Source organism: Neltuma alba, unplaced genomic scaffold, assembly GCF_004799145.2.
Source record: "Neltuma alba isolate B1F8T4 unplaced genomic scaffold, ASM479914v2 tig00007337_pilon, whole genome shotgun sequence".
Taxonomy (NCBI): domain Eukaryota; kingdom Viridiplantae; phylum Streptophyta; class Magnoliopsida; order Fabales; family Fabaceae; genus Neltuma; species Neltuma alba.
The window spans coordinates 98,560-119,739 of record NW_021634755.1 but is presented as its reverse complement, the minus strand read 5'-3'; the positions used below and the strand labels follow the sequence as shown (position 1 = coordinate 119,739).

At 34.2% G+C, this 21,180-nt stretch overlaps 4 protein-coding genes across 8 annotated transcripts; 3 read left to right on the top strand and 1 right to left on the bottom strand.

Moving 5' to 3' along the window:
* The first annotated feature begins 338 nt into the window (after positions 1-338).
* Positions 339-1,772, top strand: LOC114752338 (uncharacterized). Of its 4 annotated transcripts, none has more exons than XM_028941079.1 (2): positions 339-905; positions 1,290-1,772. In XM_028941079.1, the coding sequence occupies exons 1-2, from the start codon at positions 593-595 to the stop codon at positions 1,574-1,576; spliced, it is 600 nt and encodes a 199-aa protein (XP_028796912.1). In that variant the 5' UTR covers positions 339-592; the 3' UTR covers positions 1,577-1,772. The 4 variants fall into 4 exon arrangements, with proteins under 4 accessions (XP_028796912.1, XP_028796911.1, XP_028796910.1 ...); XM_028941078.1 differs by having other exon boundaries at positions 1,053-1,772; XM_028941077.1 differs by having other exon boundaries at positions 339-1,184.
* Positions 1,624-3,068, top strand: LOC114752329 (uncharacterized). The gene is made up of 4 exons (XM_028941063.1): positions 1,624-1,652; positions 1,788-2,001; positions 2,079-2,165; positions 3,020-3,068. The coding sequence occupies exons 1-4, from the start codon at positions 1,624-1,626 to the stop codon at positions 3,032-3,034; spliced, it is 345 nt and encodes a 114-aa protein (XP_028796896.1). The 3' UTR covers positions 3,035-3,068.
* Positions 3,069-3,075: 7 nt separating this feature from the next.
* Positions 3,076-6,612, top strand: LOC114752328 (serine/threonine-protein kinase EDR1). The gene is made up of 7 exons (XM_028941062.1): positions 3,076-3,084; positions 3,402-3,512; positions 4,149-4,312; positions 4,394-4,541; positions 5,064-5,186; positions 5,282-5,369; positions 6,004-6,612. The coding sequence occupies exons 1-7, from the start codon at positions 3,076-3,078 to the stop codon at positions 6,210-6,212; spliced, it is 852 nt and encodes a 283-aa protein (XP_028796895.1). The 3' UTR covers positions 6,213-6,612.
* Positions 6,613-8,836: 2,224 nt separating this feature from the next.
* Positions 8,837-20,050, bottom strand: LOC114752336 (uncharacterized protein At5g03900, chloroplastic-like). Of its 2 annotated transcripts, none has more exons than XM_028941069.1 (14): positions 19,456-20,050; positions 19,227-19,334; positions 19,035-19,135; positions 18,827-18,910; positions 17,355-17,427; positions 17,200-17,265; positions 16,757-16,846; positions 14,632-14,697; positions 14,208-14,350; positions 14,044-14,130; positions 13,891-13,954; positions 11,654-11,797; positions 10,481-10,645; positions 8,837-9,198 (listed from the first exon to the last, which is right to left on the bottom strand). In XM_028941069.1, exons 1-13 carry the CDS (start codon positions 19,852-19,854, stop codon positions 10,502-10,504), a joined length of 1,569 nt encoding a protein of 522 aa, XP_028796902.1. In that variant the 5' UTR covers positions 19,855-20,050; the 3' UTR covers positions 8,837-9,198; positions 10,481-10,501. The 2 variants fall into 2 exon arrangements, with proteins under 2 accessions (XP_028796902.1, XP_028796904.1); XM_028941071.1 differs by having other exon boundaries at positions 8,837-9,182.
* Positions 20,051-21,180: the final 1,130 nt, after the last annotated feature.

Sequence of the window (21,180 nt, the reverse complement as noted above, 5' to 3'; positions counted from 1 at the left end):
AATCCTGATTACCAATATGTTGTTGCGGTGAATGGCATAGGGGACTGTAGTCCTGGAATAAATGGTTCAGGGCAGAGCTTGACAAATGAAGTTGGTCCATTGGGGACGAGTTTGAATTTTGCTCCGGACTTTCAGAAAAGATTTCCAAATACACATTCTTCTTCGGAGATCAAGGGTGGTGGTAGTGTATACATCCAAATGGGTTTTTTAATGAATCTCAGAGTCTGCAGAGGACCTCCAATCAACATCAACATATTTCTACTACCTACCCCATTTGACGGAGGAAATTTGAGCACAGTTTATCTGCAGTCTCAAGGTAATAGCTCATGGCAGAAAGTGCTGCAGGTAGCTTATCCTTTATTACTGCCCAATTATCGCCTGAGACATCTAGTGTACCTGCTGATAGCAGATGCTCCCAACAAATGGCTGCAACTTTCCTATATGACAATCACCCCTGCCAACAAGCTGATGTTACTCCGCCAGAGCTGTACCACCGGAAGCTATTCAAGAATAATCCTGGCAAGGAATTTATAACGGCCTCATATGCTAATCAAAGTGACAGTTGTAATGATGAAATTTTGGGTGAAAGTCTATGCATCAATCAGGAAATCCTCTTTCCAGCCTGGGCGAATCAGTTTGTCCACAGTCTGGATCAAATTGTATTCCTGATTCTCTAAATTGGATGCCCCATGCATTTTCTGATTCGAAGTTGCATGAGAGTGGATTAAAGTCTGGTTACTGCTCTCAAGAAGGGGTTGGTCAATTTTCCTCGTTGAACCTTTCAGTGGCTCAGTTATCTTCAATGTTATCCTCCAATGTTTCACAAAGGGACCCTGTGGAAATCCAGCATGATCCGCTTCTCATTTATCCCCAAAGACAAAGTAAGATACCAAATGTTGAGCCAGGTGAGTTGCACAGAAGGCAGGATTTTCCATTTTCTTCTCCATCTGCGGTATGTTTAGGAGTGAATGATCCTATTCAGAAGGATAGCATTTTATACAGTAGGGGGAATCCTTTAGCTCAAACTGATTTAACAGCACCTAGCTTTATAGAGCGGCAGTGTGGGGACAATACTGTGAAAACAGAAATCATGAAGAGAATGGAAGACAAAAGTTCTCTTCAGACTAACGAGAGCAATCTTTATGAGAGGGAATCACCTGCCGTTGCTATAGAGCATGTGAATGATTTGCATATTCTGGATTCTTCTCCAGCATCTAATTCAAACATTAAGATTAATCAGTTGGAGCAATCTTATGATGGTATGATTTCTGCATCCTCTTGCTTGACAGGAATTTCCCAAAACAATCTGATTGAGAAGACCCCATCAAATTTTCTTGACATGAGACACGGGACTAGTGATGGAAGAGATTGTGGTTTAACTGAAGGTTTGAATGGTGGGCTGGGATTTGATTTTTCTTGGACCAGAAAATCTAGCTTTAATGCTTCATCCCTAAAATGTGAAGGAACCTCTTCTGGCAAAACTTCTCCAAGCGATTGCTTGTTCGACCTGTCCATGGACCCGGTTTCTCGTAAAAGCACAAGTTCAACCTTTTCACAAGGATACAGATCTCTGTAGAAATCCGACAGTAAGCTCAGCTTTTTTGTATCCTTCAGTACTTCGTGATGACCCTGGTCCTAGTTCAAATTTGCCTGTGAATGAATTACAGAACTCAAGCAAGAATACTGTGTTTAAAAGAGTATCTTCTCTCGATGAACTTGTAGCTAGTTCTAGTCAAGTGGTTGATCAGTATAGTGGTGGAACTCTTGCTTGTGAAACAAAGCTGAAGATATCACGTTGGAGCAATCAAAAATTTTGAAAAGTGCAACAATTTGAATAAAGTTGAGCCACTTATTGGTGTAGAAGATTTGACTGATGTTGTTCCTCCAAGTGTTGAGCCTTCATTGGTGCCCAGCCCACATATAGTGGTTGAAATTGGAAGTGATGTTGTATCCCCATCTGCAACAGAATTGGAGAGCGCTATTCCAGATTCTGAACCTGAGGTAGAAAATATTGCAATCAGGCAAGAACATCTGCCGGTTTTTTTCAGAATCTCTAACAAAAATATTTTCCTTTATAGGATTTTAAAGATGATGAAGAAGACAAGAATGAATCCCTTACTGTTGCAATGATAGCGGAAATGGAAGCCAGCATCTATGGCTTACAGGTTGCCCATCATTGAAATGTTCCATTTCCTGTTTCTGTGCTTGATATTATTTGGCTGGCTTGAACAACATTGTCAAATCCACTACCCATGTAGAAAATTTTCCTTTTTACACAGTGAATTCATCTGTTGCTTTGACACTTAATACCTTGTGTTCTATTCTCTGGTTTAAACTTACTAGTATCTGATAATAAGACTTTTAGCAACAATTCCATGGTAATGGGGGAAAATGAATGAAGCAATATAACATGGCTCATCACCTCATGATACCTAAGTAAAAAAGATTATAAACAAATAAAAAATAAAAATAGATTACTCTGTCTCCTGTTTCCCTTAGTGATTAATATTAGAGTATGATATGCACCATATAGTTAAATACAGCGTGGTCGCCAATTATTTAGCTGCGGGGATGACTTAATTGTGATTCCTGACATCAAAACTGATAAGACTCCACGTGTACTTTAATGACATGGTTAAAAACCAAAGGTTAGTCCCATCAAAATTTCCAGGTGTCAATGACATTTTGGCTGAATAACATTTTTTTCCCTTTTAGAGTATGCAGTACAGGGGACTGGGATCTATTAGCTGACATCAATATTAGATCCTTGTTTGTCTTACAATTGCTTTCTTTCATGGGTGCTGTAAAATGGGCTCCCTGTAGAAAGTGACCATCCAGATTGATTGTTATGGCTGTTGATATGCTGTATAACCCTTTGCTTAGCGGATTTTTTTTTGGGGGGTAAAATTACTAATTTTTTCCTTTTTGCATGAGATGATCAAGATTTGTCCTTGTAAATGTAACAAATAGTCATTGCTGTTCACAAAAATTAATCATTTCATCAATTTCATTTTACCAGTTTCCATCTTCCTAACTGTCAGTATTGCTATGTGTAAAGTAATGCTACAAACTAACATGGTGGTGGTATGGTGATTTAAGAAATCATGGTCTTACCTACCTTTTATTTTCTTTGGAATATAATATAATACACTGTTTTTTTGTCTCTAAACTGTTATGATCCGCTGTTTCTGACCTCTGCAAAAATTGGGGAAGATATAATTTTTCTTGATGTGTGTCTTGTACTGGAGCTTTGTTGTTGTGTTTATATGATGCTTATACCATCGCACTCGAGCTCCTGGTCCTTTCCTGTTTTGTCACTCTATTATTTGCCATAACTGATTTTTAAGATCATCTCATTTAGATAATTCAAAAATCCGATCTTGAAGAACTTCGGGAGTTAGGATCTGGTCTTAGGAACTGTTTATCACGGAAAATGGAGGGGAACTGATGTTGCTATAAAGAGAATTAAAAGGAGCTGCTTTTCAGGAAGATCTTCTGAGCTAGAGCGATTGGTTAGTCTTCAATTCTATTTTGTTTTCAACACCTTATTTAATCTATAACGTGAATAATATTTATCTATATCCATAGGTCTATGACATCACCTCTTTTAAGTAAAGTGGATGGAAATGAAATCAGGTTTAACCCAGTGCTTGCATGGAGTTTCACTACTGTTTTTTGTTTTTTTTTTGTTTTAAATTGGAATTGGAATTGATGATGCCTCAAATTGGAATATCTTTTATTGCATCTGGCTTCTAACAGAGCGTAAAGTTTCTCTAGAGTACACTGTTAATTTTATAGACTGAAGCTTCTACGGGTAATCAGTGATGAGGATTATAAAATAGACAAGTTCTTGATAACTAACTACGGATGTGCCAGATTCAGTTCCTTTGGTCGTTTCATTAACGGTGTTTCACTTGCACTTTACTCTCTTCAGTGCAAGGCGCACTTTTAGGATCCAAATCCCTTCAACACGTAAAATCTAAAAACCATATGAAGAGATTTCTTGCATGTTATTTTGCTAATATTTCTTCAATTTTAGGCAATACCATCTCAGAGCTTCTTTTCAAACTGCCAACAGTACGTTTCTATCAAAATAAAAAGAAAATAAAATCCACTTGAATCTGATACTGTTTTATTGCCTTGGTTAGACAAAAGACTTCTGGAGAGAGGCGCAAATTCTCTCAAATCTTCACCACCCCAACGTGGTTGCTTTTTATGGGGTTGTACCGGATGGAGCTGGAGGAACCTTGGCGACTGTAACTGAATATATGGTTAACGGTTCCCTTAGGCATGTCCTTGTCAAGAAGGATAGGTATGCTAACGCCGCTCTTGTTCTGCGCTTAATGTTGGATTGTTATTTATGCATGTATTGAATCTCCATCTCTTCATGCAGATTACTTGATCATCGTAAAAAGCTAATAATTGCCATGGATGCAGCTTTTGGAATGGAATATTTACATTCAAAGAATATTGTTCATTTTGATTTGAAATGTGACAATTTACTTGTCAATCTGAGGGACCCACAGAGACCCATATGTAAGGTGAGATGTCTAGATTCTAAAAATCATCTTGTTTGAAGCAAGAGACAAGGCCTCCTTTTGCTGCTGAATGTGCGTACAGTATCATTTGATTTAAAGTGATGAAGAATATACGGAGGCAGGAAATTTAAGTCAAATCAAGTATAATAATACAGTTGGATGGAAATTATTAAAGACTAATAATAACTGAAACATTTGGAGTGATCTTTGACATGGCAGAAAACCTCCATGAACAATTGATCAAGAGTTTCATTTGCTACCCTCATTTCCTAATAAAAAACTTTTTGCACGAGGTATAGTGGGCATGTAGTTTGTCCACACTTAAGCGTTTATGGCTTTTGAGTGAGGAGACTAGTTGAAGATTATGATAAAAGTATCCACTGGCTTTTATTTAATAGCTGAAGCTTTTAGGATGAAGTGGTCATTGACATACATGAAATTTAGTTTGGACTCCCTAAAATATTTCTTACCTAATAATACTAATGTCTATCCTTTTGCAACCTTTTTCCCATGATTAAATTTTAGGTTGGAGATTTTGGATTATCAAGAATTAAACGCAATACCCTGGTATCTGGGGGTGTGCGAGGAACCCTTCCTTGGATGGCACCAGAGCTGTTGAACGGCAGTAGCAACCGGGTTTCCGAGAAGGTCTGTGAGACTGTTGAGATGCATTTTTTTTTTAATAGAAAGGAATTAAATGAATTTTTTGGGTGGATATTTAGCTTGTGGAATGACTTTGATAGGTTGATGTTTTCTCATTTGGCATCTCTATGTGGGAGATATTGACTGGGGAGGAACCTTATGCAGATATGCATTGTGGCGCTATTATCGGTAAGATATACTCAATCATGATCATTTTCATGCCCCTGCAGTTTGATCCAAGCTAATTGACCGTACCACGAAATCAGAATTATCTTTTTCATAAAATATAAGTTGGACTTTTCAGACAGAAGATTAAATTTTATTAGAACTAAAAATGAACCTTCTCTTCCATAGGTGGCTGCATAAATTTCTGCATTATTCGATATAAGTGACAGATATCAGTATGGCTTAAGAATAGAGGTTTGTGATTTCTTGAGATGCACTGGAGCTTCTGTCTTTTAGTTGTTGCAAGTAACTTGTATAGCTGTAACGGAATTTCATATTGCTGTTCTTTGCTCTGAAACGACTTTATAGGAAGCTTAAAGGACAAAACAAATGAAGAGAAAAGGTCTTCAAAATTCAAATACACAATTATTTTGGTTGAGAAATATACCGTGTGTCTGGCCGTTCTGCGTGCTCCATTGCTCTTTTGTTTTAAATATATTTGATGTTCGGAATTTTATATGTCGGAAAGATATAACAGCTGCAGTTAATTAAAATCAAGCGCGGTGGAGTGAATGTTCGAAGTTGCAATTGAGCAGCACTGATGCTTTTCTGGCTTGCATTATTGATTTGCTTCCTTCTTGGCAACATGTGATTTTAGGGGGGATTGTAAAGAACACTCTTCGACCACCAATTCCTCCCCGTTGTGACCCTGAGTGGAGGAAGCTTATGGAAGAATGTTGGTCACCTGAACCCGATAGCCGACCATCTTTTACTGAGATAACTAGTCGTCTCCGATCAATGTCTATGGCCCTCCAAGCCAAGCCTCATAATCAGTTGCGGCAGACAACAAACGGTGTTCATTCCTGAAACCAAGGCATGCTTTGGTCATCCTTTTCCATTCGTTGTCCATTATCTCCCAGCACCGAGTATTAAAGTTGGCTTGAATTCTTGAGGAGTGAGCACAATTATATAGCCTGCTGTTTCTCTTTTTCTGTCGGCAATATCTTCATTTGTTTATTCTTTTAGTGGAAGTTGAAATTTAGATCATGGTATAAGTTGATTGTATCTATCAATTTTCTGCTTGTTTCATGATCGAATATTCTGCCAGATTATAGGAGAAAAGCAGGACATCTTTACTGTATAGGTACATATATATTGCATGACTGTGAGTCTGTAAATCCTACAAATATATATTGCATGATTGTGAGCTTGTAAATCCTGCAAATTTTTGTTCATTTTTATGGAAACACGTCCAATTTTCCCATTTCCCTCGTCTTTTCTGTTTCTCTTCGTTTGAACTGGCGGTGGGGAGGGTGATTTTATTTCATCATGATTTTTTTATAAACATAAATTAAGGTAAAAGAAAGATAAAGAAATGGGATATTATATTCAATGACTTTCATCAAAAATCAGTTTAACAAGTTGAAATTTATTTAGATTATTAATTAGATGTAAAATGATTGAAAAGACAATTTTATTATATATATATATATATATAGTGATATTATAAATGTATATAAAAATTTAAAAATAAATTATTAAAATCAATTATGAAAATAAAAGGATTTGGTGCATTATTGAAAATTTGTAAAATATACTCACTAAATTTTAATTAAAAATTTTAAGATGAACAACCTTCGATTTTGACTAGTCAAACATAAAAATTAAATTTCAAATAAAATTATTATTTTTTAATTATTATTTTTACATTAACAAATAAAAATAACAATAAATAAATCTGGTAGTAGGGTCATTTTCTATAAAAAGTACAGGACACTTCTTTTGAGACAAGGGACGGTATAATTATCACTTGATGCATTGGAGAAACTATGAAAAATGGCTTCAAGTTAAAAGTTTTTTTTTTTTTACGTGAAGTTTTTTTTGTTTCATCGTAATCCCAAATTGTGATCCCAAACGAAAAAGGTCAAAAGTTATTTTTGTGGGTGAGAAGTCAGTTTAGGATCTCCAAACTTGATCCCAAACACAAGCAAAGCCAAGTATGATCAACTTCTGTTTGAGTTTGTTTTTGGTTTGCTTTGCTTCAGCAGGTGTCCCCGAAATTTACCTGAAGATTACGTTGTTTGGAATACTTGGCTCATAAAATTAAACTCTACATGACATATTTTCGTTTGGGTAACACCTATTTATTACATAATATAGCTTTTATAATTGGGACAAACCTTTAAAGAGCATTGTAAGGTCTTCCAAGTTTCAGCACACGTTTATGTCAAAATATTTTTTTAAAAAAAAAGGTAAAAATCAGGGTGTTATTAACATTCTTACTTTTTAAGGAGACTTTAAGGACATTTTGTAAAATTAAAATATATTTCAAATGGATAAAACCGGCCGTTTAGGAGTCAGTTACTACCTCCGATCCTAATTACAAGACCTTGTTTGTGAGAGGAATATTTAATTTAATTATCTTCTATATTACACCTAGGTTTTAACAAAAGTAATAACATGAATGTTGAAAAGAACCATATCTTTAAAATATTCATTTTTCTTTTTTATTTTTATTTTTGGATTTGAATAATTCTGAGTCTCCAGGATTTTTATAAAAATATTATGAGTTTGAACTTTTACCATTACCGTAGGAGCTTAGTCATGGTAAGTAGGTAACGCAACACCGTGTTTCGAAAATATAATTGGAATTTAACAGATACATTCAACTTTAAACACATTCTTACCCGCGCTCAGCAGGAAAAAAGTGGGAGCGCAACTAGAAATAGCATTTTTTTCCTGACAACTTTCCTCTTTAAAATAAGAGATTTTTGAGAGAACAAATCTATCCTTCAATTATTTTTACTCTCATCAATTTTGGGATCCGCATGTATTGTTTCTCAATGTGCTATTTTAGAATTATTTTAAGATTTTTGAAGTCATTGTATGAAAATTATTATAAAAATACAAATTCAATTAGATAAAATAATTGCAAATTAAGATAAAATGAAAAAAATATTTTAATTCTATTTGATAAATTTTGTCATATGCACCTACATATATTTTTGAAAATAACAATGTTGTTGGTGTCCACATAAAATTAACCCCTTCTTTTTTCTGCTAGCCGGAGTACAAGGCAAGAAAATCACTTCCCAGCACTTTTCCTTTTTTTTTTCACTTTCTTTCCTCTCATTCCCTCTTCTCAACCAACCATAGGGTCACTGCATACACGTGCATGCTTGTTCAAAGTAGTTTATTCCCATTTCTCTAATCGTTTTTTATTTTTGGGGCAACTCAATCGGGTTTGACTCGGGCTAAATATAAATTTTCAACTCTTCCGTTCAAAAACTCATGCTCAACATGTAACCATCGTTGAGAGAGAGAGAGAGAGGAGAGGAGAATGGCATAAACAGACGGCAAAATCAATAACATGTAGCGTAAACAGAAACGTGAGCAACTGTAAACTAATGATAAACCTTTCCCGTATCCAGAAAGTGTGTGCATACAAATCATAGCTTGGTTTACCATTAAAAAAAACCTTTATAATGATACAATGACTGTAATCAAGCTTGAAGCAGTAATAAACCCTACCCTGCAAGATTGTAGGAGACCACACAGACGCCCCGCCTACTGAGGGGTATATATATTTACTGGTCCTTCCTGCAGAAATTTGTACTGCCTCAGTAAAAAAATTTGGAAAAAAAAATAGTTCCTATAGCTTGTTAATTCCCATTGGATTCTACAGAGTCTGTGAGCATCTTTGCCGTCTTGATAGCCATCAGCATCAGCGATTGCATCAGTAGAGCCTCTACTGCAATTTCTCCAGAAATATATATAATATTTCCACACAAGGAAACGATTATATGTGGCAGCGGGTGAAAACGGGTGCTCAATCACCTGAAACTCAAGATATCTATCAACACATCATTATGACGCAAATGCCACCAAAACAACACGTAAAATGCATTCATATTGGGTAGTAGTAAAATTTGAAACAAATTCATGCGCACGTTACTGTAAAATTACTGCACAAGCTACTAATTACTGCCCCGTTACAAAATATCTGTCATTTAGAGAGTGTTTGGGTAAAAACCATAGTTTTAAAAAGTACTTTTACGGTTTACAAAGTAAATATGTGAACGAGTTTGCCTCATTTTGTGAAAAAATGCTTTCTAAAAGTACTTTTGAAGGTTGCCAAACACCCTCTTAAAGTTATTGAAATTCCAAAGTGACATTCCTTTGGGGTGGGGGGATTCCTTGACTCATCACAATATTTTATGGACATATCTTATGTAACTTCTCTAGTTCTTAATGTAAAAGCTATTTATCTAATTTGAACAAATTAAAGAAACTAAATAGATTACTTAATTTTGACATAGATGACCTAATCTCCCTAAAATAATCATCTGTAACATTTATTATACTATCAAGAGTTAGTTGGAGATTGAAAGAGTTCCACTAAGAAATAGTTCAATTGTACATGATTAAATATGATAACTTGGGGAACTAAACACATATTTGTTACAATTAACTAATTTAACTAATTTTTTTATTTCTTTAAATTAGTTATACAGCTCTTATAGAAAAAAATAGAGATAGTATATCAGTTTTATAAGTTAAGTAAATCAGTTTGAAAAAAAAAAAAAGATAAATATGAAAGATAAAATAGATTAAAGTCTGTTGCAAAACCCACCCCTAACTAAGTTCGAGGAGTATAAAAATCTGCTACAATTCAGCCATTTTCAAAAATTAAGCTTAACAGATCTACTTTGATGTCAGAATGATGAGAGTCGAATGGTCAAATTCTGTGGTGAAATAACTAAAACACCCTCCTCTAACAGTATGAAAGTGCAACGAGTTACTATCAAGGTCAGAAAATATGCACAGCTTCACCCTTAGTCTCAACCTCTTATAAAGTAATGCTTGAAGCTATAGGATATATAATAAATAAGCAAGTTATATCACTTGACCAATCAATGTAGCCTTTAGCTGGTCTCTAATGTATATGACGTCATTAATTATTACTTTATAAAAGGAATTATTCAGTGTACCTTTAACAGATAAATAGAAAGAGAGACCGCGCAGTTAATGCGAAACTAAGGGCATGTCAAAATATTGCATGCAAAGCTATCCATTTATGTGATGAAATTTGGCCGTTCAATGTACTGCAATAAGGCAAGAAATTAAGAGTTTACCAATACAACAGTTGACTCCGCTCAATCCGATCTCTCCAGATCCCTAAATCTTTTGTCCCAATCACGAGCCTCAAACTCTTGCTCAACCAAGTCTTTGTCAGTACGGTACAAAATTTGATCCTGTCCAATGACTGTCTTTTGGGCCATGTCCCGGGCACTGAGAAGCTGAAAGCCACAATGAAGACTTTCTCAGGAGGACTATGCTGAGTAATCCATACATGAATAGCCTTTTGCACTTAAGCCAACATCTAGTTCTATTAAATTAACTAAATTCCTTGACTTGATGAATAGCTAGTACTATTTGTCACGCTGAAGCTCTAGGGATATACAGTCCAAATTAAAATTACAAGACGTAATTTGCCATTTGGTAAAAAAACTTAAATTATTTAAACATGTCCTTGTAATTAAAATTACCATGAAGAATTATCACCAAAAAAAATTGCTATGAAGAAAAGGGGGAGCATGATGGCACATAATAACATAACATGCGATAGAGATACACCTGTCAGATGTGATCGAATCATGAACAGCACCCAACAAAACAAATCCACAGCAAGGAAATCAGATGGAATGCATTTAATGAAATCAACCAATTTCTTTCAAATTATCATTTCCAAATATCAAGTGCTTAGATGATATAATTAAAGATTAGTATTGAGCGAGATCACTTCCAAAATAGATTAATCATAGCAAGTACTTTTTTTTTTTGGGGGGGGGGGTTGTCAGGTACTCTCAGTAACAAAGTACTCCACATGTCTAGTCCTCCATTCTGTCTATAAATTTTCCATTATCAAAGAAAATAACTATTCTCATTTTTCTTTTCTTCAGGATGTCAGCAGTTTACACATTGGCCGTAAGTTTCCTTTTTATAAACAACACATCTTATCATTTATCAAAGACATTATTTTATGGGCCTACAGTTTGACGCACAGTGTCAAAGTTATGGAGATCCACAAAAGTAAAGCTGAAAATTAAGGAATTTCTTTGGCGCAGCCCACAACAGACTGAAGCAAAAAAAAAAAAAAAAGCACATGTGATGGGAAGAATTGAGGGGAAACAAAAACTACGAAGAACTATCAAACCAAAGTTACCAAATGATTAAAACTATGCCACTAAAATTAGAGACAGCAGCCCATAAAAAAAGGAATCATAGATAAACACAAATATGGCTACCTTCCTCCTCAGTGAAATGTCGGGCAACTCAAGTACACGTGCACACTGCTGCCTAACTTGGTTTCTTTTTTCAATATCAGCATTCCACTTGCGAATAAAGAACCATCTAGCCAGAGGAATTGCAAAGAAAGAGCCAGCATAGATCTGAAAATATTAATCATTCAATACACATTTCACAGAAAAAATTAAATTAATGTTTGATAACTATAAAACAAGGATTCACGCTATAAGCAGAACAATTAGCCAAACAACCCAAATTTTCTTAAGGTTTACTCTGATATGTCATGGCCTTATTATAGAGAGAAGAATAAATCAATCAAATTACACATAATTCCGTCAAATATCAACCCCCTTTTCCAATGTTGGTATAACCACGTTTCAAATCCTAGACTCAGACAGTTTTATGGCTGTAGATGTTTATTATTGGCAAACTCATAACATGAAAACAAGTATCATCATACTTGAATTAACAGGCCTAAAATTGTAAATTTGCCGTGAAATTGCAAGTTTTGAAACTACTTGAAAATGGTTGTACCTTTAATATCAGCCTCCTAAAAGTTCCTTGTTGTCTCTTTATTATCAGAGTCGAATCCATGACTGATGCCATTTTTTCCGACAAAAGCTTCTCTGACTTCTCAAGTTTTTTCTATTCAGGCTTCCTTCTTTCATCTCTTTTGTCTTTGCCTTTTAGTTTCTCAAATTATCACAGGACTACCATTCAGAAAAACGTGGCATTGTGACATTTTCTGTTCCCTTTTTTATGTTACAGATTGCCATTTTTATTTTATTATTTATTATTCTTTCATTAACAATCAATATGAAGGAATTTACTAAATGTAATTAATAATAATGATAATAATTATTATTATGTGAAATATTGATATACTTTTCATTTTTCAAACAAAATATTTTGCTCAAATAGTTTGACTTGTATTATTTCATAAAATCAAGAAAATAGTAAATTAATTTTAATAAACGTTGATTTCTTATGTGTCAGTTAGTTCAGCAGCATAAAATATTTGTTTTGTACTTTCATGAATAGGAACCTGACATATGCATGATATATATTATTCACTTAATTTATTATTATTATTTTATTAAACTACTCCCTCCGTCCCATTTTATAAGCAACAACTACCATCTCTCTCTTATCCCCAAATATAAGCAACATTTGCAAGTTGTCTTAAATTTTTGTAGCGAATTTGCTATCTTACCCTCATTAATTACTTATTTTAATACTCAATATATTTATTATCACATTTTCCAAACCATTATCTCTCCATCACACATTCTCTCTCTTTCATAATTCTATTTATTATAATAATTTTCTTATTCTATCTCTCCCCCATAAATAAGGGCATTTTAGATAAAGAACTTTTATTTTCTATACATTTATTGTCTTTAACTAATTTTAACTAATATTTTGATCTACGTGATGAGCTCCAATGGGAGTAATGATTTTACGCTACTAGTCAGCATTATATGTTCATGTTCTCTTCATGAGTTTATCTACACTTACGAATTTGACACCCTTGCCCATTTCATCCTCTAGGCACATTTATTTTTCAAACCACTTCATTGATCACGCTCTTTTGTCTGGTTAACAAACTTAGGCAAGTAAGAACCTTTTTTTTTTAATTACTTCAGGAGGGTTCGAAACATTATCGTCTCTACTCATTCTCCACCCCATTCTTGTTAATTGAGCTAGTCCCAGTGGCTTTGGCTGGTAGAACCTTCAATGTGCAACTTTATATGCATACAAACAACTAGAGTGAACTGTTTAACGAAAAAAGAAAGCTAAAGTGACTGAGAACAGAAATGTAGTTAACATGATGCCAAGTGTTAATGGCTATAAATTTCACATATAGAGGTTATGGACTGGATTTACCTCGTCTAGGAGCCAAGGTTCACTTCATTAAGTAATATGATTTGTTATAATCAGCTTAATACCTTTTATTTTATTTTATTTTAATAAAAGCTCAACCTTTTGTTATTATCAATTCACTTATTATCTACTCAATCCTCATCCAGTTTTCTCTCATTTCTTTGTTTTTTTTTTTGGGGCAATGTTTTCTGCCCCTCAATCATTGAAAATACACGTGTATGCCATGTGTTAATAGGGCAACTACATGCCTACATCTGAAATAGTTGAATGACTACATCGGACAAGAATTTTCACTTTTGAAGGTGGACCAAGAAGTAACTTGATTGTTTAAAAATCGAAGTTTCAGTCATACCTGAAGAAGAGGGAATATGTCGGCTACAAATTTAATGAAGCCACCAGGTGCGACTGCCATTTCTCTTTGGACATAAGAAAAACCCAAGTGAGGACACTGAAAGTCTGATCCAAGAGGAAAATAACTTACTAATAAATCAAGTCAAGAGCATACTTCAACATGGCTCCAAGAGTAATAACCCCAAATAGATTAAGACCACCCAGGCCTATGACCATTGCCCTTTCTGATGCACTGGTTTTACTGCAAAAGAATTGTCCAAGTTATAATTTAATAAGAGAAAGACATACCAGAAGATCACAACAAACGCAATATAGAACCTGAATTGCCATTTCCTCTCCTTGAAAAATTTTTCAACACCTCCAACCCAATCTGCCCATCTTCTCCCCACATATTCTTTCCGGCTACTGCGTTGTGAAGAAGCAGTCCGTTGCAGAGATGGAAACCTATATAGAATATTTCCCTGCAACAAATATCCTGCGAGTAAATTAAAAAAGGAAACGAAATTCATTCCCTGAAATACTATGTTCTAGTGGGTTGTGGAAGGCATTGTGCTCAAGAGAAAGACGGTTTTCTAAGAATCATAATGTTTGATCGTATCCTTCTTTGCATAGGTTTGCAATTTATATCAAATAGAGCACATGGGGCATTCCTTTAAAAAAAAAAAAAACCATTAGGGAAGCAGTGAGGAAGAAAAATGAACAAGGTATTAATTTAAGCCACTATTACATTGTACTAACATACCTCTTCATCAATGTCAGGCTGACCTTCAAATCGCAAAAGAACAGGTAAGATATAGGATTCATCTTCCTGCACTTATTCAAAAATTGAAGGTCAAACAGCAGGACAATAAGAAAATACGCCAACTTTTAAATTACATTAAAAAAAGAGTTAATCATTCTTGAATCAATATCAACATAATGTATAGGACGAGCAACAGAACAAGAATTAATAGAATAGAGTGAACATGTAAACCATTTGTGCATTGCCTTAAAATCACCTAACAATTTTAATATAATTCAATGAGACATTTGTCACCTTCAACGCAAACTAAGGTCAGTTGATCAAGTTGAAATGTGTCGTGCAGTTTATAAGAAAGGTTAGCCAAATCAAACCAAAAAACAAAAAAAGAAAAAAAGACATCGCATGCAAAAGACTCAAGTGAGCTAATAAGGACATGGGATCAAGATTGAATGCATGAACTAAAATAGCATTAAAACACTAGAGTACTCAAGAATTAAATATAAGTAACCTTGACTATTACTTAAGAAACATTTTGGTTCAACTACGATTACTTGTAAAGAAAATTATGAGCATCACATAAACGTTGATTAAAAAGGACACAATTTGGAATTTACACATATAATTCGAATATTAGTGGGTTAAAAAATAGAGAAATTGTTTTTTCTATTTATATGCATTTACGAATACAAACAACAAGCCTTATCCCACTAGGTGGTAAAATTATAATACAAACAACAAGCATTTACGAATCAGGAGAAAAAATAGAGAAACAGTAGAATAGTAACTAACAAAATATCCCAGATTTTTAATGTTTTCAACTCTTGTTAGAAGTTTAGGAGGAACGGGAACAGAAAAAAGGAATAGGAATGGGAACTAGAATGGAATGGACTTTTAATGACATGTCAGAAAAAACGAAACAGAATCTTTTTTGTCTGGCATGTGTATTTTAATAAGGGAATAAGAGGTTTTAAAAACAAAAAGAAAATAATACCCCTATTTCTTCTTTATTGTGCTTTTTCTTCCAGATGTTTCTTCATCATCAAAAATATCCTACCAGCTACCACAAATCAGATTCGGTAATCCAACCAAAAACATAATCAAAGAGATAGAGACCTAACACAAATCCAATCAAACAAACCAAGAATTATGACACCAACATATGCAAATAAATATATATATATATATATATATATATATATAAAGAAGGAAATGGTAGCAAACATCACAGAAAAAGGAAGGAGCCAACAACCATCAGCTTGAATCGTTGAGAGCTTCAACAGGTATATACATGTGTGCGTGTGCGTGTGCGTGCCTCTGTGTGTGTGTGTCTGTGTAGAGACAGAGAGAGGCAAATGAGGGGAAAGCAGTGGAGGAACCGAATGCCAAGAGCTTCAAGAATTGACACATTTGAGCGGCAGAGGTGGTGACTGCATAGAAGCTGCTGCTACTTATGAAAGAAGAGGAGAGCAAGGTAAGGGAGAGTAAGATGATGAACTCATCGCCACATTCCAATCTCTGACAGCCACCACCTCATCCATCATCCTGTTTGAGTTCATCCAACATAGCCACTTTCTTTTATGTAGGAGAGAAGATGGTTTAGAGAAGTCTAACTCACCTGATAGGTTTTTGTTTTACTGAGCCAAAATTGTCATATTGAAAGATGACTAAGGGTAAAATGGCCTTAAAATATATCATCTGCAGGAACTGAGCATTTTCCGTAGCACCCCTAAGGAATGAGTCGTCCAACATTTTGACAGAAAATGACATTCCTAGAAGGCTTAAAGGTTATGTACCAAATGACGGAAAAGCTACTCATTCCTTCTTCATTTTTTTGGTAAACAAATAGTCATTCCTTCTCCACCAGCCTTTCCATATCTCAAAATTCATCAAACCAAACATGGACTAAATTATGCCAGAGTCAGAAAAATGTATACTCTAAACCTATAAGCAGAACAACAAACTAAATGATGCCAAAGCAAACTCTATCTCACATAAGATATGAATATAAAAATTAAATCCTATAAAAGCCGCACCATTCACAAACCACGAACCCTATAACTCTTTTCTCAAACCCACTACAATGCATGGGAAAACGTGTCTGGTACTGTTAAAAAAGCTAAGTCACCTTAAGCTCCTTTGTAGACTCTACATCAAGGTATGGTGCAAGTTCTTCAGCTGCTACCACACCACCATTAGATGCTATGTATTGCCCAATCTGTAAATAAAATGAGCACAGCAGAGCAATTATCATATATCAGGGAAAGTAAGAGCTGAAGTGGACATAATCCAAGAAAATAAATGATGTTGTGTATTTACAAGGAGTCAGCTTTAAAATAAGATGATGAACATGGGCAAAAAACAAAAAAACAAAACTAACCACTTTAAAGATTATAAAGTAGCCCCCAAGTTTCGTTTTTAACAAAAAATAAACAAAATAAAAGTATAACTTTGACAAGGGGCAGAGATAAGAGAATAATCTTCAAACTATTACAAAAAGCCAAAAAAGAATTAGAGTAGCACATATTTATTAAAGGCAACGGACCACTAAATTCAGTGCTCAAATATTACCAACTTCCACCTCTCTTCTTCAATTCCTTGATTTGGATCACCATCTCCAAACACAAATGAGAAGACCTATATAGAAATAATTAAAAAAACATTTTTCTTTATGAGGTACAAGAAACAAACAAGAAAGACAAATAATATTCATTTGCATCACACACCGATTCAATGAAGTTCATCTTTTCATCATCAGTTTGTATCCTTCGTCTCCTATAGTAATACGGATCCCAGTACCTTCCAAAGCATATAAAATTATAGACATATAGCCAACATTCATCTCAAAAAATCAATTTTTTGGGTTAAATGCAACTAGACAAGTCATTTATAGATAACAATGACTATGATATGGATGAAGAGGATTAATTACATGTCTAACATAATAAAAACAGCTGTAATTCACCTTTGCCTTCTATCAGGGGCTAATATACCTAAACATAGAAAAATTTTAAGAATTTTACAATGGAGAAGCAAACTCTCTCCTGAAATCAATGCTCCTATAATCAAGAGTCAAGAACTTTATCCCTATCTTCGAATGCACTTTTAAGGGCTGGCAGGTATACAAAATAAAATGGAATTTAAACTAGAATGTATTGGGTAAAAATGACTTTTGTGGATAAGAAATGTCCTTTGTGCCCCTGAACGAAAGAATTAATAAAAAAGATAGTTACTACTTCTCTAGCCCTATTTATGAGACACTTTTGACATGTTCCATCAAAAGTATGAAAAACCTAAAATCCTATTAACTCTATCTTAAAATTTAATAACTTTTCAACTTTATTCTTATTTAATATATACTCTATACTTTCATGGCATGCCCATGAATAAAAAAAAGGGTGCATTGTAAAATCACGTAAAAAACTTAATGACACGACTTATAAATAGGGCAAAAACATATTATCTCTGCCTTATAAATAGGACAAAAGAAGTATTTATTATGATGATAGGGATATAATAAATAATGTATATCTCAATTTTTTTTTTTTGGGTGTGAGAGAAAGGGGTTGCCTTTCCCTAAATGGTACCAAAATTAGAGTAGATAAACTAAAATACAGAAGTGTTCTTATAATTACACATTGTAGGATTGGTTTTCTTTAATCACTAAGTGATCGTGTTTAATTGCATAGTTTTGGTATCTAAATTTTAAATGAGACAAAGCAACTCACAAAAAGTTCTAGGAAGAGATAAAGAGGTGAAAAAAGGAACTCAATTTTCTATGTTGCATTGTATCACATTAATACAATCACACCTATCATAAAAAGAATAGAATCACATCAATTTCTTCACACCATCTTCCTCTTCTCCACCTTCTATTCTATTATCTTCTTTTTCTATTCCCTTTTCTCTTTGGGTCCTTTTAGATGGCATATATGCAAAGAGAAACTGCCATAAATTTGTTCTTTGATTCCCGCCGGCAGAAAATCATACAAGCCACAAAGCAAAACTATTTAGGCTGTTTTTATAAACACAATTCTTAAGATACAAATGACAAAATCACCTGCCCCTCCCTCATCATCCCAAAATATAACTATTAATATGGTGGTCTCCACATTGTTCAATCAAATAAGCCTATCACACCTTTCTTTGAGCAATGTGCTTTTGAAACCCACTTAGGATTTGGAAGTAAACATTTTACCAGAAGAGGTCTACTGGATTGAAGTAGAAAGTGACTCCTGAATCATATGTTCTACCTCCCCGTCTTCCACGATTGTCCTCATCACTGCAAATATGTGACATGGTTAATGATTGAAAAGAACAAAGGTATCAAAACGTGTTATCGTCAGGAATTGGGATCAATAAAACTCAATTTAAAGAATTCAACATATGATAAAGCCGGTTAGTACCTTCTGCTAGAAATCAGAGCGATGATCGTAGTATAAACAATAACAATGGACGCTATAAGTGCTGTCCCAAAAGAAACCCTTATCAAGTATTCCCCAGTGGCCTGTCAAAGGCAATGTCATATAACATTAAGAACCAAAGCACGAAGCAAGACATCAGCAACAGTCAATAGATAAGGGGACAATGCCTGACACCTTTGCCTTTTCAAGAAAAGGTTCGGCTTTAATCCTAAATGACTTGGCCGCAAGCTTTGACCGATAATCTTTTGGAAACACATACAGAATATCACCTTCCTCAGAAACCTGCAACATACCATCTTGGAACAATTGTACTCACGAATCAAAAACTTAAAATAGGCCTAATGAAACAAGAGCTCAGAGTCCGTTTCGCACGATGCAACCTCACAAACTTCCAGATAACTACCTCTAAGAATCCATTGGTGTCAGCAGCAAGAGCCTGAAGAGCCTTCTGGGCCTCATTCAACTTAAGCCCAGCCTTGCTTGCCACATCCCCAATAGTCATCCTCCCTCCACACGAATCCACAGCATCCATTGCCCGCTTTCTCACATCAGACGGCAACTTATCGCTCTCCACAACGCCTCCCGGTCTAATCCCTTGAGGCAAATCAACACTCGCTCTCGCAACCGGCACCGAAACCCTGTAATCCCAAACCCTTCTAGGGAATCCCAGGAAGACTGGCTTTTGCATGACTGGGAACAGGTATGGGGGCTTAGCCAAAGACGAAGCTTTACATAAATTCTGAGCATGACTGTAGAATCGAGAGCTTGGCATCACAGTGAAGCATGTGGAAATGCTCGCCATTTGGGTGATTCCGGAAATTCGTTCCAAGTTTCAAGTTATCGACATGGAAGTTTCTGAGCCACAAACTTCGGATTTTCGATGAAATAAGAGAAGAAGCAAGCAATGAGCTTTGACTTCCGATTCGAAGTAATTGAGTGCGAACTCGGAAGTCCTTAATGTGGATGGTAGATTCCAAGGTGTTCAGCCACTGTCCAAGGTGTGGGCGAAAAGAAGGCGGGAGGATGAGGCTCGGATACGGACGAATCCGCCACCGGAAATAAATAAAAAAATAATACTGTTCTTATTCTAAATATAAAACTTCTATAAAAGTTTTTATAAGAATCTTATATTTAGGATTAGAAGAATACTAAAAAAACTAATTTAATTTTAATTTGTTTCTAAATATAAATTTTTAATTCATTTTATTTGCTATATTTTCTTTTTTTAAAAAAATATCATTTATAATAGTTACGCATATTAAAATTTAATCAAATAATAATTTTAGCTAATATATAATTAATAAAGGTATTTTAAAAAAACAATACATAATTATTACAAATAATTAATTTAATAAACTTTCTTAATCTATTTAAATTAGTTAACTAGTTTTTATAATAAAAATCCGAAGAAGTATATAAATGTTACTCTGATTATAAATATAAAAACTAGTTAATAGTTTTAAATATAGGACTTTAATTACCTATTAATTTTAATATATTCTTACCTAAAGGTAATTTTAATGTGCATAATTAAACAAAATTAATATAAAAAATTTATATATATTTATTATAAATAACTAATTTAATTAATTTTTTAAATTTATCTATATTGGTTATGTTGCTCTCCGGGGTAGTACTACTTATACATATCATTGGAGCCAAATTTCTCATCATCCCAAAAAAATATCAGAGGCAAATTTAATTTGCACAAAAGGGAATGATAGAAAAAGAAGTTAGAAATTGTAAATTCCAAATCAGATTTGATAATATAATTTTATTTGGTATTGACAAGTCTGAATTTGTAAATGACAATAAATTTTTTTTGATATTCCTTATTTGACATTTACAAAATTCCAGTTTTTTTTTCATTGTCCTTTGTAAAAAAACTAAAATTTCATGAATTATACTTCTCCGATCCTTAATATAAAACTCATTTAATTAATTTGATTAGATTAAGAAAATTAGGTAAATTAGTTAATTATAAGAAAAGTGACATATTTTTCCTAAAATACCATAATCATCTTTCTTAATACCCTTCTCCCTCTTCTACTTAATTATGGTTGAGAGAGTATCTATAAAGGTAATTTAGATAAAAATGATAAATATGAAAAATGGGTCTTATATTTAG